The following is a 15107-nucleotide window of genomic DNA, read 5'->3' as shown; positions in this document are numbered from 1 at the left end:
AGTCTCGTACGATGTGGAGCTGATCGCTTCATACCCACAGGTCTTGCAGGCTTCCCGAATGTCGAAGGGGAAGACCCCAACCAGGCAAGTCCTGGTGACCATGAAAGGTACCCCAACCACTACCCTTGATCTGGGTAACTGGGGCACCTACAACCTTCGAACGTATGTCCCAGAACCACTTCGGTGTTTCAAGTGCCAGAAATACGGTCACCACCAGGCTAACTGTACAGCCAAGCCTAAATGTGGTGTCTGTAGCAAGGCACACAACACAGAGGTATGCCTCAAGGCATTCAAAGAGGAAAAGAGGGACACAACAGCCAAATGTCCCAACTGTGCCAAGAAGCATCATGCCTGGAGCCTGACTTGCTCTGTCAGGAAAAAGACGGCCCTCAGGCGACAAGAGGTTGCTCAAAACCGACCAGACTTTGTTCCTGCCCCACCGGGCACCCATGTCTGGGGAAGGAACAAAAGCGAAAAGGCCTCCCGACCTTCTAAGAGGAAGGAAGCTGCCCCCCAGCCGACACCGGATGTCTCCAACAAAAAGGAGTTTCCGACAATGCCAAAGGTGCAGAAAAAGAAACTAAAGAACAGTTTCTAACCTCCCCAACAGATGATCATCTCCTCTTTGACGAGGACGATATGACTCTCCTGTTAACTGCTGTTGTCACAGCAGTAGCAACAGCCCTGGGGAGGTCGAGTGAGGAGGCCGAGAAGGCAGTTTCGGTCGCCATGACGGCAATGACCCAGACTGTCGCAGCCCTGAAGGGAAGAAAGCTGGCTAGAGCAAAACCAGCCTCACCCTCACCCCAGGACGAGACTCCCCTCCCCACTCGAAACCAAGCCATGCCTTCACAGGCAGAGCCAAAACAGGCTGAATCTGTGCAGCCAGAGCCAGATCACGCTGACCTTGCCCAGGCAAGGCCAGCAAGGCCAGCCAAGAAAAAGCCTGAGAGAAAAGCCGAACCAACCAAAGTCAGAGCTACCAAAGGCTCTCCACCCCCCAGTGGACCCAAGGATAGCCTGACAACAGACGAGGAGCCCTCAACCAGCGAGGACCTCGCAATGGAGTTGTCAGACTCCGACGATGTCTCTGATGTAACTATCACTGAGTAACATCATGACACACCATCTAAGCATCCTACAGTGGAACATCAATAGCTTCTCTGCAAAGAACGCTTTTCTCCAAGCAGTAGTGCGATCAAGGAACATTGACATTGTCATGCTCCAGGAGACATTAACAGTGGACACTGTTCGCTTCTCAGGGTACCATGCCTTCACACTGCCACGAACACCTGGCAAGAGAAGCTTGATCACCCTTGTGAGAGCAACAATCCCCTGCTCCGCAATAGCCGATGCATCGCACTTTGGAGACGATGTTGAATCCCTTGCTGTCGAGGTTCACCTGGCCGGGGGGCCCCTCAAACTGTACAATGTGTACAGCCGGCCACGCTGTAGAAGCTTAGACATCAGCCAGGTCTGTGCTTCTGCTGCACACGCTGAGTGATCATAGGGGGAGACTTCAATGCACACCACCCCATCCTGGCTCCCTGCCGGGCACCGGATGCGGCCGGCTATCACATAGCCGACGTGCTAGAGACATTCCCTGAGATCGCTCTCCTCAACACCCAAGAGCCAACGCACGTCAGAGGAGGGGTCCTAGACCTCACCCTGGCCACTGCGACTCTGGTGGGAAGGATTGGCTGGTGTGTCGATGAGACCGTCACAAGTGACCATTACGGCACTATAACTACCCTCATGGATGCTGGCCCAGCCGAAATCCTAAGACCGAATCCAAGATGGAAAACAGACAAGGCCAACTGGCAGGCGTTTCAAAACGCTTTGACCCTCTGTCTGAGATGCAACGATCCCCCATAAAGCGAAAATGTGGAAGTGCTCGAAGCTAGCCTGCTAAACGCCATTAATGAAGCAGCCTCACAGACCATACTCAAAACTCGGCCTGGGTCCAGAAGTCACAAAGACGCCTGGTACTTCAATGACGAGATCAGGGAGGTCAACCACAGGGTGAACATGTGCCGAAAACTATTCCGAAGGCAAAGAACCCCTGACAACTTATCCCTCTTAAGGGAAGCTGTCACGGATGCCAAGGAAACTGCCAACAGAGTCAGGCAGGAAAAGTGGCTGGAATGGTGTGAGTCCTTCGACCACCAAACCACCCTTTCAGAGCTGTGGCAACGGGTCAAGCGAGCTACCAGCCGCTCAGCCCCGAGGTGCACCCATCACGACCTCCAAGCAGAGGCTAACAGACTGGCGCACGAGTTCTCTGCGAGAACGAGCAGCAACAGTCTGCCAGCCGAGCTGAGAGCAAGACAAGAGCATCTACAGCCAGACAGACACGCTCAGATCAGAGAAAGGGCAGCTGAACCCGATAACTCAGATGTTATCTTTTCTCTGAGGGAACTATAAAACCAGTTCCAACACAGCCCCGGCCTCTGATGGGATCTCGTACCCTTTTATCTCCCACCTAGGACTAGCAGGTGAGCGTGCACTCTTGCAACTCATCAACAAGTCCTGGGAAACTTCCACTCTACCCACGAGTTGGAAGAGGGCTACCATAGTTCCCGTCCCAAAACCAAAGGAGCCGGGGAAGTACCGCCCCATCTCTCTGCTCAGCTGCCTGGCCAAGACGGCTGAGAGGATGATACTAAACCGGTTTCAATGGAAAACGGGACCCCCGCACGAACACTTTCACGGGTTCACAAGGGGCATGGGCACTGCACACAGCATAGCCACGCTCTTAAGCACAATCAGCAAGGGCCCAGCTGTGGTGGTATTCCTTGACCTGGAGAAGGCTTTTGAACTGGCAAGTCCGCTTGCCATTCAGGAAAGCCTGATCCAGAAGGGAATCAGAGGAGAGCTTTTGGCTTGGATAGGTGACTACTTCAGGAACAGGACTGCCAATGTCAAATTCCAGGGTCACCTATCGCAGATTACCTAGAAAATTGTGACCATACACAATTCCTGAGACATGGACCGCCCACAACAGCCGCCGTGCTGGTAAAGAGGCTATGCGAAATGCTTACACCATGGCGGCAGGAGCGCTTGCTGGCAATCCCGCCGCCACGGTAAGCACCGAGTGTCAGACAACTCAATGAGACAGCTGTAAAAAGCTGACACAGGCCGGGCCTTATCTAGAAGGCCCGGGCGAAGCTAGAACTTCGCAAACCAAACCACCACACCACCTATCGCAGCACATGCCGCTCGAAAATGGAACGCCACAGGGTGGGGTTCTCAGTCCAGCCCTATTCAACACTTTAATGTCCTGCATCCTCAACATAAACCTCCCAGTGGGGTGCCAGATCATCTCGTATGCAGGCGATCTCGCTATCACCTCCACTGGACCACGCAGCCAGAATAAAGCCCAGCGTTGTCTGGTCCTCGTGTCAGAGGAGTGTCGTAGGACAGGACTAAAGATCTCTGCAGCCAAATCCAAAGCCATGGCTCTAAGACAGAGAGTTCGAGGCACAAGACTGAAAATCCAGGGAGTGGAATTAGAATGGGTCAAGGACTACCTATACCTTGGGGTAAGGATAGACCGGACCCTCTCCTTCCATAAGGAGGTCCAGTACCTGGTTGACCGAACCAAAGCAAGACTGTCCGTCATGAGAGCAATGACTGGGAGACGCATAGGGGCCAGACACAAAGTACTAAGATCATTCTATGTACATGCTGTCCGGCCCATTGTGGACTATGCCTCAGTCGCTCTAATTGCTGCAAAGAAAAAGCACACAGACAAATTAGAAACAGTCCAAAATGAAGCTGCCAGGATCATTCTGGGTGCCCCGAGGTGGACGAAGGTCCTCAACCTCCTGATGGAGGCAAACCTTCTCCCCCTGGGCTCATGAATCGATCTAACGGCAACACAATTCCTGTCAAAGGTCATCCAGGCTCCCAGGAACACAAGCCTAAGACAAAAATTAGTCAGATGCCTCGAACAAGACAACGAGCTTGTTGCAAACAACTCCTGGCTGTCTTATACAGCCAGGGTGTTGATACGCCATCAACTCAAAGAACAGCTTCTTGCTAAGGGCATGGACTCCCCCCACCCCGACTTTGCCGAACCCCCGCCGTGGGCACTGAGCCTGATAGAGTTCAACATAATGAGCCTGTCAATGAAAAAGAGCCTATACCCCATGCCTAGCCTAAAGGCAGAAGCCCACAGGGTCATTGCAGCCATCACTCCTCCGGGTAGTAGAACATACTACACGAATGGATCGGTCGATCCCTTGAGCCACACTGCAGGCGCCGGCTTTGCAGCTAGGGATGCCACGCGATCCATGAGGGTAACAGACAACGCCTCCTCGCTACAGGCAGAGGCAGTTGCAATCATGGGAGCCCTAGGCCACGCGTCCCTAAGGGAAGGACACGTGGTCATACACACAGACTCCAGGGCAGCCATTGACTGTCTTCAGCACAGCTCACCCACAGACAACATCTACCTACTGACCACGATTCTCACAATGGCACAGAGAATTCTTGCTCAGGGTAGAAGAATTATCATCAACTGGGTCCCAAGCCACATCGGCATCAGAGGGAACGAGCTTGCTGACAGACTAGCCGTCGCTGGCGAAAATTACTTATGGAGAAGTGTGCCTTGGTCGGTCGTACCTTCCTACGGCAGCTCCACAGAGAGGAATCGAGAACCTCCCCCTCGGCCAGCTGGTACTCAGACGCCACAGGCTATGAACCACTGGCACTCTCTGAAGTAAGCAACAGAGGTACCGAAGTCATTCTTCACAGAATGCGCCTAGGTTACCACTGTGCATGGCAGATTATCCCAACAATCGAACGCGATGAATGGTGCTGCAAGCACTGCGGCGAGCCGAACGCCACACTAGTCCACTACCTAGAAAATTGTGACCATACACAATTCCTGAGACATGGACCGCCCACAACAGCCGCCGTGCTGGTAAAGAGGCTATGCGAAATGCTTACACCATGGCGGCAGGAGCGCTTGCTGGCAATCCCGCCGCCACGGTAAGCACCGAGTGTCAGACAACTCAATGAGACAGCCGTAAAAAGCTGACACAGGCCGGGCCATATCTAGAAGGCCCGGGCGAAGCTAGAACTTCGCAAACCAAACCACCACCACCACGGTTACAGGTCTAGTTTTTTATCTGCCATTTGATAAGGGATTTGGCCATATACACAAAAAACTTGGACGGGAAATAGTTACTAGGCTTTCACTTCCCGTTATTATCACACTATCATCATTATTATTATGGTCGTTTTACTGTTATTATTATCATTATCACTAAGATTATTATTATCATTATTATTATTAATACCATTATCATTATCATTATAATCATTAATGTTATTACTTTTTATAATAAGGATGATGATAATAATTAATTTTGATATCATCATTATTATTATTGTTGTTGCTGTTATTGTTATAATTATCATTGTCACTACTATGACCATCACCATTATTATTGCGATTATTATTAATGTCATTATCACTGTTATTGTAATCCTTGTCTTCATCATTAATAACATTACCATTGCCTTTGTCATTGTTTTTATTATTAGTAGCAGTAGCATTACAGTTATCATTATTATCATTATTATTATCATCTTTATCGTTATTATTATCATCATTATCATTATGGTTATTATTATCATTGTTGTTGTTATTATTATTATTACTAACATGGTTATCATTGTCATCATCATCATTATCATTATCATTATCGTTATCATTATCATTATCATTATCATTATCATTTTCATCATCATCATCATCACCACTATCATTGATATTAATATTTTCGTAGTTATTGTCATTATCAGTAGTAGTAGTATTATCATTATCATTATCGTGAAAATGAATATCCTTACTATTATTATCCTTCGTGATGCTGTTTTCTGTATTACCTCATTTTTGTCCTTTATTTCATCTTCACTATGAATTATTATCATCACTACGTTTTCTGACTTTACTATCGTCTTCATTACCATATTCATTTTAATGATTTTAGGCGTCTGTTTTTTTAGTTCTTAATTGTTGTTCTCGTGAAGGATTAGTTTCGACGAAAAAGGTGTAATGAACAATATTCCTATTTAATATGTACATTTTATTTTGCCAAATCATTACAAAAACTTTAAGTATGCGTCAGTTTGATGAGAGGATGTGGCATCAACAACTCACTCACTCACTCACTCACGCATTCACTCACTCACTCACTCACTCACGCAAACACTCACATATTCACAAATTAACAAAATATAACAAAGCCACAAAGCCATTTTCTCCCAAACCGAGGTACACTTCAACAACAAAAAAATCCTTTGTACTTACGGTCGTTAAGTAGCAAAAATATCATCCCATTTACGAACATAAAAAATCTCCTTAAGAATTTCGATAGCAATATTGCAAAATATATGTTTTCCTAACAAGGAATTCACATTCCACGATTTGAAAACTGGAAATTTGCGATGGTCAAAAAAAAAAAAAAAAAAAAAACTTCGACGCACCCACACCACTCCTTACAGCTCATCCCTAATGACGTTCTGGTCCCTGTTTTCGAAGAGCGGAAGACTGTCCCAGAACGCCATGTTCTCTTCCTTCAGGGGGACGTCCTGGCTGTCCATCTCCGGGTCGATCCTCAGGTAGTACAGATAACCCTTGACGAAGGGCTCCCACCACGCGCCCCAGGGGGATACGTCTTCGGGCCAGCCCTTGAGCTTGGGCGTTGGGTCGCTGGGAACACGAGAGAAATTAGATAAGTACTCAGTGATTGCTTTCAGGATAAAATTGCTTGGAGAAAATACGTTTTGTGCTCGATTTCATGTTCAACAAATGCGATGTATTGGTGCACCAAAAATGAATAAATATTAATTAAAAGATGAACCGATCGCGCAAAAGTCAGTCTGAAAAAAATATTTGAACCAATTAAGAAGAGGGAAAAAGAATGAATGAAATATATATACACATATGTGTATAAATATATGTATGTATATATGTGTGCAAAAAAATATATACCTATATATATATATGTGTGTGTGTGTGTGTGTGTATGTGTGTGTGTGTTTTTGTGTGTTGGTTTTGTGTATTTACAACACACACACACACACACAACACAACACACAACAACACACACAATATAAAAATATTATTATTAAAAAAAATATGTATAAAATAATTTTATTATAAATATTATATAAACATTTGTACATATATATATTTATAAAATGTGTGTGCGTGTAAAATATATATATAAATATATTTTATAAATTTTTATATATGTGTGTGTGTGTGTGTGTGTGTGGGTTTTGTGTTTTGGGCTGTGTTTTGTTGTGTGTGTGTTTTATGTACGTACATATGAAAAAAAATTTATTTTTATTTTTATATATATAATAAAAATTTATAATTTAAATAAAATTTAAAAAACAAAATTTTTTGTTTTTATATATATAAGTTTTTAATAACATTAATATTTTTTTTTTTTTGTTTTGTGTGGGTTTTGTTTTTGTTTGTGCAAAAAAAATTTTATTATTATATATAATATATATATAAAAAATTTTTCCTATTTTTATAAAACCCATTTAAAATTTTTGTGTGGGGGTTTTTTTTGTGTTTTGGTTTTTTTTTTTTTTTTTCCTATTTGTTGTGTGTTCGGGGGAACCTTTTTTTTTGTTTTGTGGGGGTGTTTTGGTGTGTGGGGTGTGTGTGTGTGTGTGTGTGTCTTGTGTTGTGGTGTGTGTGGTTTTGGGGTGGTGTTGTGGTGTTCGTCATTTGAATATTAAAGATATTTTATATATATATATATATAAATACAATTTTATATAATATATTAAATTTTATATATTACATACAATACATTTCACATTTTTACATGTGTGTGTGTGTTGTTTGGGTGGGTTTTGGTTTTTGGGAAAATATAAATATTAAAAAATAAAAAATATTATTTTACATATATATATAAAATTATTTTTTTATATATATATTTTTTTATATATACATTTGAGAGAGGAGAGGGGGGAGAGGAAAAGACGAGGAGAGAGGGGAGAAAAGGGGGAGAGAGAGAGAGAGAGATAGAGAGGTGGAGAGAGAGAGGGGAGAGAAGAAGGAAGGGGAGAGGGAGAGAGAGAGAGAGGAGAAGGAGAGAGAGAGAGAGAAGAGAGAGAGGGGGGAAAACAGGACGAGAAAGGGGACAGACGAGAGGGGGAGAGAGAGAGAGAGGAGAGAGGAAAAGGGGGATGAGAGGGAGAGGAGGAGAAGAAGGGGAAGAGAGGGGACCGAGAGAGAGATTGAGGAGAGAGGAAAAGAAAAAGGGAGAGAGAAAAATTTAGAGGGGAGAGAGAGGGAGAGAGGAGAAAAAAAGGGGAAAAATTGAGAAAAGAGGAGAGGAGAGGAGAGAGAGAGACAGAGAGAGGGGAGAGGGAGGGGAGGGAGGAGAGGGGAGAGGAGAGGAGATGAGAGAGAGAATGAAAAAGAGAGAAAAGGAAGAGAGTGAGGGGAGAGAGACGGAGAAAAAAGAGGAGAGAGAGAGAGAGAGGAGAGAGAGAGGAAAAGAAGGGGGAAAAAAGGAGAGAGAGAGAGAGAGACGGGGAAAAAGGGGGGGGGAGAGAGAGGGGAAGAAGAGAAGAGAAGAGAGGAGAGATGGGGAGAGAGAGAGAGAGGGGAGAGAGAGGAGTTCCCGGGAAAACGAGAGGGGAAAAAGGGGAGAAAAAAGAGAGCAAACAGAGGGGAAAAGGGGGGGGGGGAGGGGATAAGGAGAAAAAAAAGGGAAAAAAAAAAAAAAAAAAAAAAAAAGCGGAGGGGAAAAAAAAAAGAGAGAGAGGAAGAGAGGAGAGGGGAGGGGACGGGAGAGAGGGGGGGGGAGAGAGAGAGGGGTGAAAGAGAGAGAGAGAGCCCCAAGAGAGGAGAGAAAATTTTTAAAAGAGAAAAAGAGAAAAGGGGATAGAGAAGAGAAGAAGAGAGAGGGAGAGAAAAAACCTGAGAGAGGGGGATGAGAGAGAGGGGAGAGAGAAAAAAAGACCCCAAGGGGGGCAGCTGCATGCAACTCCTGACCACAAAGAGCAAATGAGTCCAGCTGCTTACCTTCCCTTGACGAAGTTGGTCCAGAGCATAAGCATATGAGTGGACACCTTCGAGGCAGAGTCTCCACTGAACTCCTGCTTGTAAATAAAGTCGAGTTTGCTGGAAAAAACGGTATGGGGGGTTCGTCCAGGAAAAATTTTAAACCCCCCATCCATGGGCTTTCGCGAGTGTTTTTTTGGAATGGGGGGGTTTGGGCGGCGCCTGGTGGGAGAGGGGATGCGTGAGGGAAGTAACATTGAAGCTGAATGATGGTAAGGGGAAAGTTTACATTTATGTTTGATGGAAAAAAAATTTTTGGTAAAGGGGTGAATTTAAAATCATGGTAATGCTGAAGGTAAATGATAGAAGCGGTGAAGCAAAATAACATATAAAGTTTTTGGTTTTTGTTATATAGAAGTAAAAGTGAGGGTTTATAAAAAGACGTGAAAACAAAATAAGTTTTAAAGGGAAAACAAAAAAAAAAAAAAAGGCGAAAGGTTTTATCCAAAGACTTGCGAAATTTAGGTTTTTTAAAAAATTCCCCAGGAAAGAGCGGGGGCCGATCCGTGGGTTCTCCTTTTTTTAGGATGTTTTAAGAAGGACCCCTTTCGGCCCCCCCCTGAAGGGAAAATTCCCTCGCGATAAAAAAAATTTACTTCTTTAGTATTTGAAATTAAACCTTTGAAGCTCGTCCCTTGGGTTTTTAAGAAAACGGTTTTTGTCATCATCTCGTTTTGGAAAAAATTTGGGTTTTTTTTTAAATAAATGATTCGAAAATTTCCAATTTTGATCTTTATAAAAATTTAAACACCTTTTATTTTTTTAACCCCATTTAAATTAAAATTAGGCCCCAAATTTTAAAAAAAAATATTGAAAAATTTTTTAAATTAATTTTACATATAAATTACAAAAATAAAAAAAACATATATTACACAATTAATTTTATTAATATATATAAATTTTTTAATAAATTATTTACACATTTTTAATTAGGGGTTTAAAATTTAAATTTCCCAATAAAATTTTAAAAACCCCTAAACAATTTTAAAAACAATCACAATTTATTTTTTTTTAAAAAATTCAATTTTTATTAATTTTTTATTAAATTTGTTTTAATTTTTTTTTTTTATTTATTTAGCCTAAATTTTTAACTAAAAGGAAGGGAGAGAGAGAGAGAGAGGAGAGAAGAGGAAAAGAGAGAAGGGGAGAGGGAGAGAAGAGAGAGGAAAGGAAAAGGGAGGAGGGAGAGAGAGAATGGGGGAGAAGAGAAAGAGAGAGAGAGAGGGGGAGAGAGGAGAAAAGAGAGAAGAAGAGGGGAGAGAGAGAGAGAGAGGGGAGAGAGAGAAAAGGGGGGGGAGAAGAGAGAGAAAGGGGTAAAAAGAAAGAGGAGGGGGAAAGAGAGAAAAGAGTTTGGGGGGGAAGGGGAAAAAAGGGGAGGAGGAGGGGGGAAAGGAGGAAGAGAGAGGGGGAGAGAAGAGAGAGGAGAGGGGAGAGAGAGAGGAGAGGAGAGAGAGAGAGAAAGAGAGAGAGAAAAAGAGAGGGAGAGGAGAGAGAGGGGAGTGAGAGAGAGAGAGAGAGGGGAGAGAGAGAGAGAGAGGGGAAGGGGGAAGGGGGAAGGGGGGGAAAAGAAAAAGGAGAGAAAGAGAGAGAGAGGAGAGGAAAAATTTAGAGAGAGGAGAGAGAGAGAGGGGGAGAAGAAAGAGAGAGAGAAAGAGGGGAGGGAAAAGAGAGAGAGAGGGGAGAGAGAGAGAGGAGGGAGAGAGAGAGAGAGAAAAAGAGAGAGAGAAAGAGAGAGAGGAGGGGGAGGGGAGAGAGAGAGAGAGGGGAGAGAAGGGGAGGGAGGAGAGAGAGAGAGAGAGAGAAAGGAGAGAGAAAGAAAAGAGAGAGAGGGGAGAGGAGAGAGGGGGAGAGAGAGGAGAGGAGAGAGAGGAAAAAAAGGGGAGAGGGGAGGGGAGAGGAGGGAGAAGAGAGAGAGGAGAAAAGAGGAGAGAGAGACAGCAGCAGGGCAGACCCGGCAGATAGAAAAGCGAGTTGTAATCCCTCTTCGATCCTGCCTTTCAGAGAAAATTTCCCCCTTTTCCTCGACGAATTCCCTTTGGGCGTTTTTTTCCCGAACTTTTTTTTACCCGGTTTTTTTAATTTCGGGTCTTTTTGGCCATGTCGAAAGGGGTCCCCTTTCGGAAGGGCGGCTTCAAGTGAGCGAATTGGGGGCCCTTTTTTTTCCCCTCGTGTTTAAATTGGGGAAATTAGGGTGGGTCCTTCAAGAAATTGGGACATTTTGGGAAACGTCTTTTATTAATTTCCTTTTTTAAAATAAATATCAAAACCCCACACCACACACCACACAACAAACACACAAACCCCACACACACCCCACACACTTTTATTAAAATATATGTGTGTGTTGTGTGTGTGTGTGTGTGTGTTTGTGTGTGTGTGTGTTTTGTGTGTATCCATCATTAAATTTATTTTTTCATTGGGTTCCGATTGTATTCACCGCATCAAAAAATTTATTCGGGTTCCCATAAAGTCTTAACACAATTTAAAAAAACAATCAAAATTTCTACATTGTATATGCATCAACTTTCCTTTGCACCTTCCCAAAACCCCAAACCCTTCCCCTTGAATTTGGGCCCTTACCCCTTTTCTTCGCCCCTTCTCCAAGAAACCTGCCCTTGAACCCTAAAGGCGCCGTCCTCCTTGTTGGTGCCCAAGAGCCACGGCACCTGCAGGAACCCCCGGTGTTTGAGGGAGGTGGGGGGCTGTGGGGAAAGGAAGGCGTCGTGCCCTTCCACTTGTCGATAGGGGTTTAAAAAAGGCATGGGCTCCTCGTCCCACATTTTGCGGAGGGGGCCGGGGGGAAAGTTTTGGGGGCTTTCGCCCCCCATTTGGGGATACAAAAAACGCTTTTGCGCACATGAACACCCCACAACACTTAATACATAATACTTACTTTAAAAACATACATACTTACTTACACACACAAATACTTACAAAAATTACATACAAAAGTAACTTTTTACATCTTTCATACTTACATACATACAACATTACATGGGAATTTTAAAACTAACGTATACGCATCGCATTGCACACATCTAAAATCTATTTTTTCCAGTTTAGTAAATATATGCATGCAAGGTGGGCCTTTCTGATGGTTGACTGCATGGCATTACGTGGAGCGTGGGGATCTGGTGACGATCTTCTCAGCCGGGAGGCTCTTGAGGCAGGTGATGAGCTCGGCGGAGGACGCCGTCGGGCAGCCCAGCCGAAGGCCCAGCTTGAGTGCCCTGGCCCGGGGCCCTCGAGATGGCTTTGCGGGCTGTAGGCGTTCCGTGGGGGGAGATGGCCGGGGGCATCGCGCTGGGGAAGGGAGGCCGAAAATTTTTAAAAGGGGATTATGGTTCTTTTCCCAGTCTGCAGTTGTATATAATTTTCAGAAGTCCAAAAATATTCACTACCCCCTTAAAACATTTTCACAAACCACCCCACACAAACACACACACACCCCAAAAACACCACACACACACACACACACACAAAAACTCCACAAACACATTTAACCACACTCCCCAACATACACCAAAACAAACACAAAACCCCACACACACAATACAAAAACACACACACACAACACAACACTCCCCAACACAACAACCACACAAAAACACACACAACACACACACACACACATTATTTTTAATTATATATTTATATATTAGATACTTTTTACCCCCAACACGCGCGCGCGCGTATAAAAATTACTTTTGGTGTTTAAAAAATCAGCTTCGATTTTAAAATATTCATAAAATTTTGGTTTGCAAAAGCAATATTAAAAAAAGTGGGCCCGGGTGGATCGTTGCCCCTCGAGCAAGGGGGACTTTGACCAGCATGGGGCGATCATCCCCCCTGCCCCCGAACCTTGTGGAGCGGAAATCGTTCAGGGCCCCCGAAATAGGCCAATTTCCCGGACCCCCCCGGAGGCGCGGTTTTGGTCTCGCATCCGAAAATTTTTTTTTTTCCCGGGGGTTTCCGCCCTATTTCCTCAGGGGATAGGAAGCCTGTGGGTATGAGGACTCATGCTTTACTGCGACTACCCTTTAAAAGGGGTTTAACAAAATGTCCCAAACAATTTTTTATATATATAAATATATAATTTATATATTTATATATGATAAGTAATTTATCAGTCAGTGCTTCAGTTATTGAAAGTAAGAGTGTGACCCAACCGTTACGTCAAACTATCTTCCAGAAAGGTACTACCTATACTAAACATTCCTCAAAAAGCTGTGATAAATTTGCCTTTGGAAATTTTAAAATTTGAGTCCTCCCGATTAACACATTTTGTAAAATTTCTCTGGGGGAATTTTTCCTTTTTTTTTTATAAAGGGACTGACACACTCACCAAAGGGGCCGAGGCGGTGGTTAATGGTGACAACCGTGACATCACACTCAATCAGGTAGTCGGGCTGGAAAAGGCCATCGCCACCACTGCCTGCCATCCACGTGCCACCATGGAGAAACACGATGGTGGGCTGCGTGTTGAAATACCCTGGCGGCGGCGGGATCTGAGGGAAAAGACGATCACCAGATGCAGGACTTGTATTTTCGTTTCTGTTTTTGTTTGGGGGGGATCGTAAATTTTGTGTCGAATTTATTGTTGCGTAGTGATAGAAAAGGGACCTAGGGTTTTTTAAAGGTTTTATATACTGTTTTTTTCCTTCGATTTTTTTTTTCTTGGTTTTCAGCATTGAGGCACTAAAAGTAATTTATGTCCATATAATTACCGTAATTGTGTTGTCGTTGAGGGTATTGGGCTATCTTCCTGGCCACGGCACCGAGTCTCTGGGGTGTCCCAATTGGAGGCATCTGGAGAATTCCCTGTGGCATTGAAGGGCGTTGAATGTACTCCATAGGGAACTGGATTCTGGAATAATCAAATCGCCATGGAACGTTATGTCGTGTTCCGTGACTTTGGTGTGTGGGAGTCGTGATTGAGTGTTTAGCAGGGTAGATAGGGAAAATTGTGCACTGATAAGTTTTTGTAATTGTAGTAGGTCCATGAACGGAGTTCTGTGGGAGGGCGGAGGCTGTGGGTGTAGATTCAATGGGTGTCTGGGTGGTGGGGGGCGTGTAGGCGCAGGATCGCTCTAGTTATCACGTGGTAATGTATGGTGGGGAGGCCTGGTCATGTGAGGCATTTTTGAAACTTTATGGGCAGCGAGGAGTTTTTGGGGGGTGTCACGCGCGGTTTGGGTATATAGTGGGGTACGGCTGAGCTCGATGTGTACACGGGGGATGATGGATGAGTACACTGCGGAGAGAGCGGAGTCGAGAGCGCGCGCGAGCTGACGAGAGAGAGAGAGGAGAGAGAGGAGAGAGCGCGAGAGAGCTCTCTCTCTCTCTCTCTCTCTCTCTCTCTCTCTCTCTCTCGCTCCCTCTTTCTCTCTCTCCCTCCCTCTCTCTCTCTCTCCCTCTCTCCCTCTCTCCCTCTCTCCCTCTCTCCCTCTCTCCCTCCCTCCCTCTCTCCCTCTCTCCCCCTCTCTTCCTATATTTCTCACACACAACAAACAAACTAACCTTGAATCTCAGGTCTCCCACAGGGGGTTTGGCATATGGAATACCCGTGAAAGCGTAGATCTGGCGCCCTTGCCTCGCCGATGTGTGGACGCTGCCCAGGAAGGTGCCCCACGGTGTCACTACCTTAGGCTGCTCCTGCCCTGCCACAGTGCCCACCAGGACTACTCCCAGTGCCAACCACGCCCACTGCATCTTGCTCTGGGAAGAACCGGTGTTTGATAATGATAATGATAATTATAATAATGACAGTAGTAATAATTATATAATCAAATAATAATGATAATAGCGATAATGATAATGAAAATAATAATGATAATGATAATGATATCAGCAATAATGATAATGATAATGATATAAGCAATAATGATTGTAATAATGCTAATACTGACAAAGATGATGATGATAATAATGATGATGATGATGATGATGATGGTGATGATGATGATGATAACAATAATGATAACAATAACAATAATAATAA

General features: G+C 44.5%; 1 protein-coding gene across 1 annotated transcript; it reads right to left on the bottom strand.

The window, feature by feature from the left end:
* Positions 1–6080: 6080 nt before the first annotated feature.
* On the bottom strand, positions 6081–11886 carry LOC125042091. The gene is made up of 3 exons (XM_047637558.1): positions 11687–11886; positions 9068–9268; positions 6081–6724 (listed from the first exon to the last, which is right to left on the bottom strand). The coding sequence occupies exons 1-3, from the start codon at positions 11884–11886 to the stop codon at positions 6511–6513; spliced, it is 615 nt and encodes a 204-aa protein (XP_047493514.1). The 3' UTR covers positions 6081–6510.
* Between the last annotated feature and the right edge of the window lie 3221 nt (positions 11887–15107).

Source organism: Penaeus chinensis, chromosome 31 (assembly GCF_019202785.1).
Source record: "Penaeus chinensis breed Huanghai No. 1 chromosome 31, ASM1920278v2, whole genome shotgun sequence".
NCBI classification, from domain to species: domain Eukaryota; kingdom Metazoa; phylum Arthropoda; class Malacostraca; order Decapoda; family Penaeidae; genus Penaeus; species Penaeus chinensis.
This window is presented reverse-complemented; position numbering and strand designations above follow the sequence as displayed.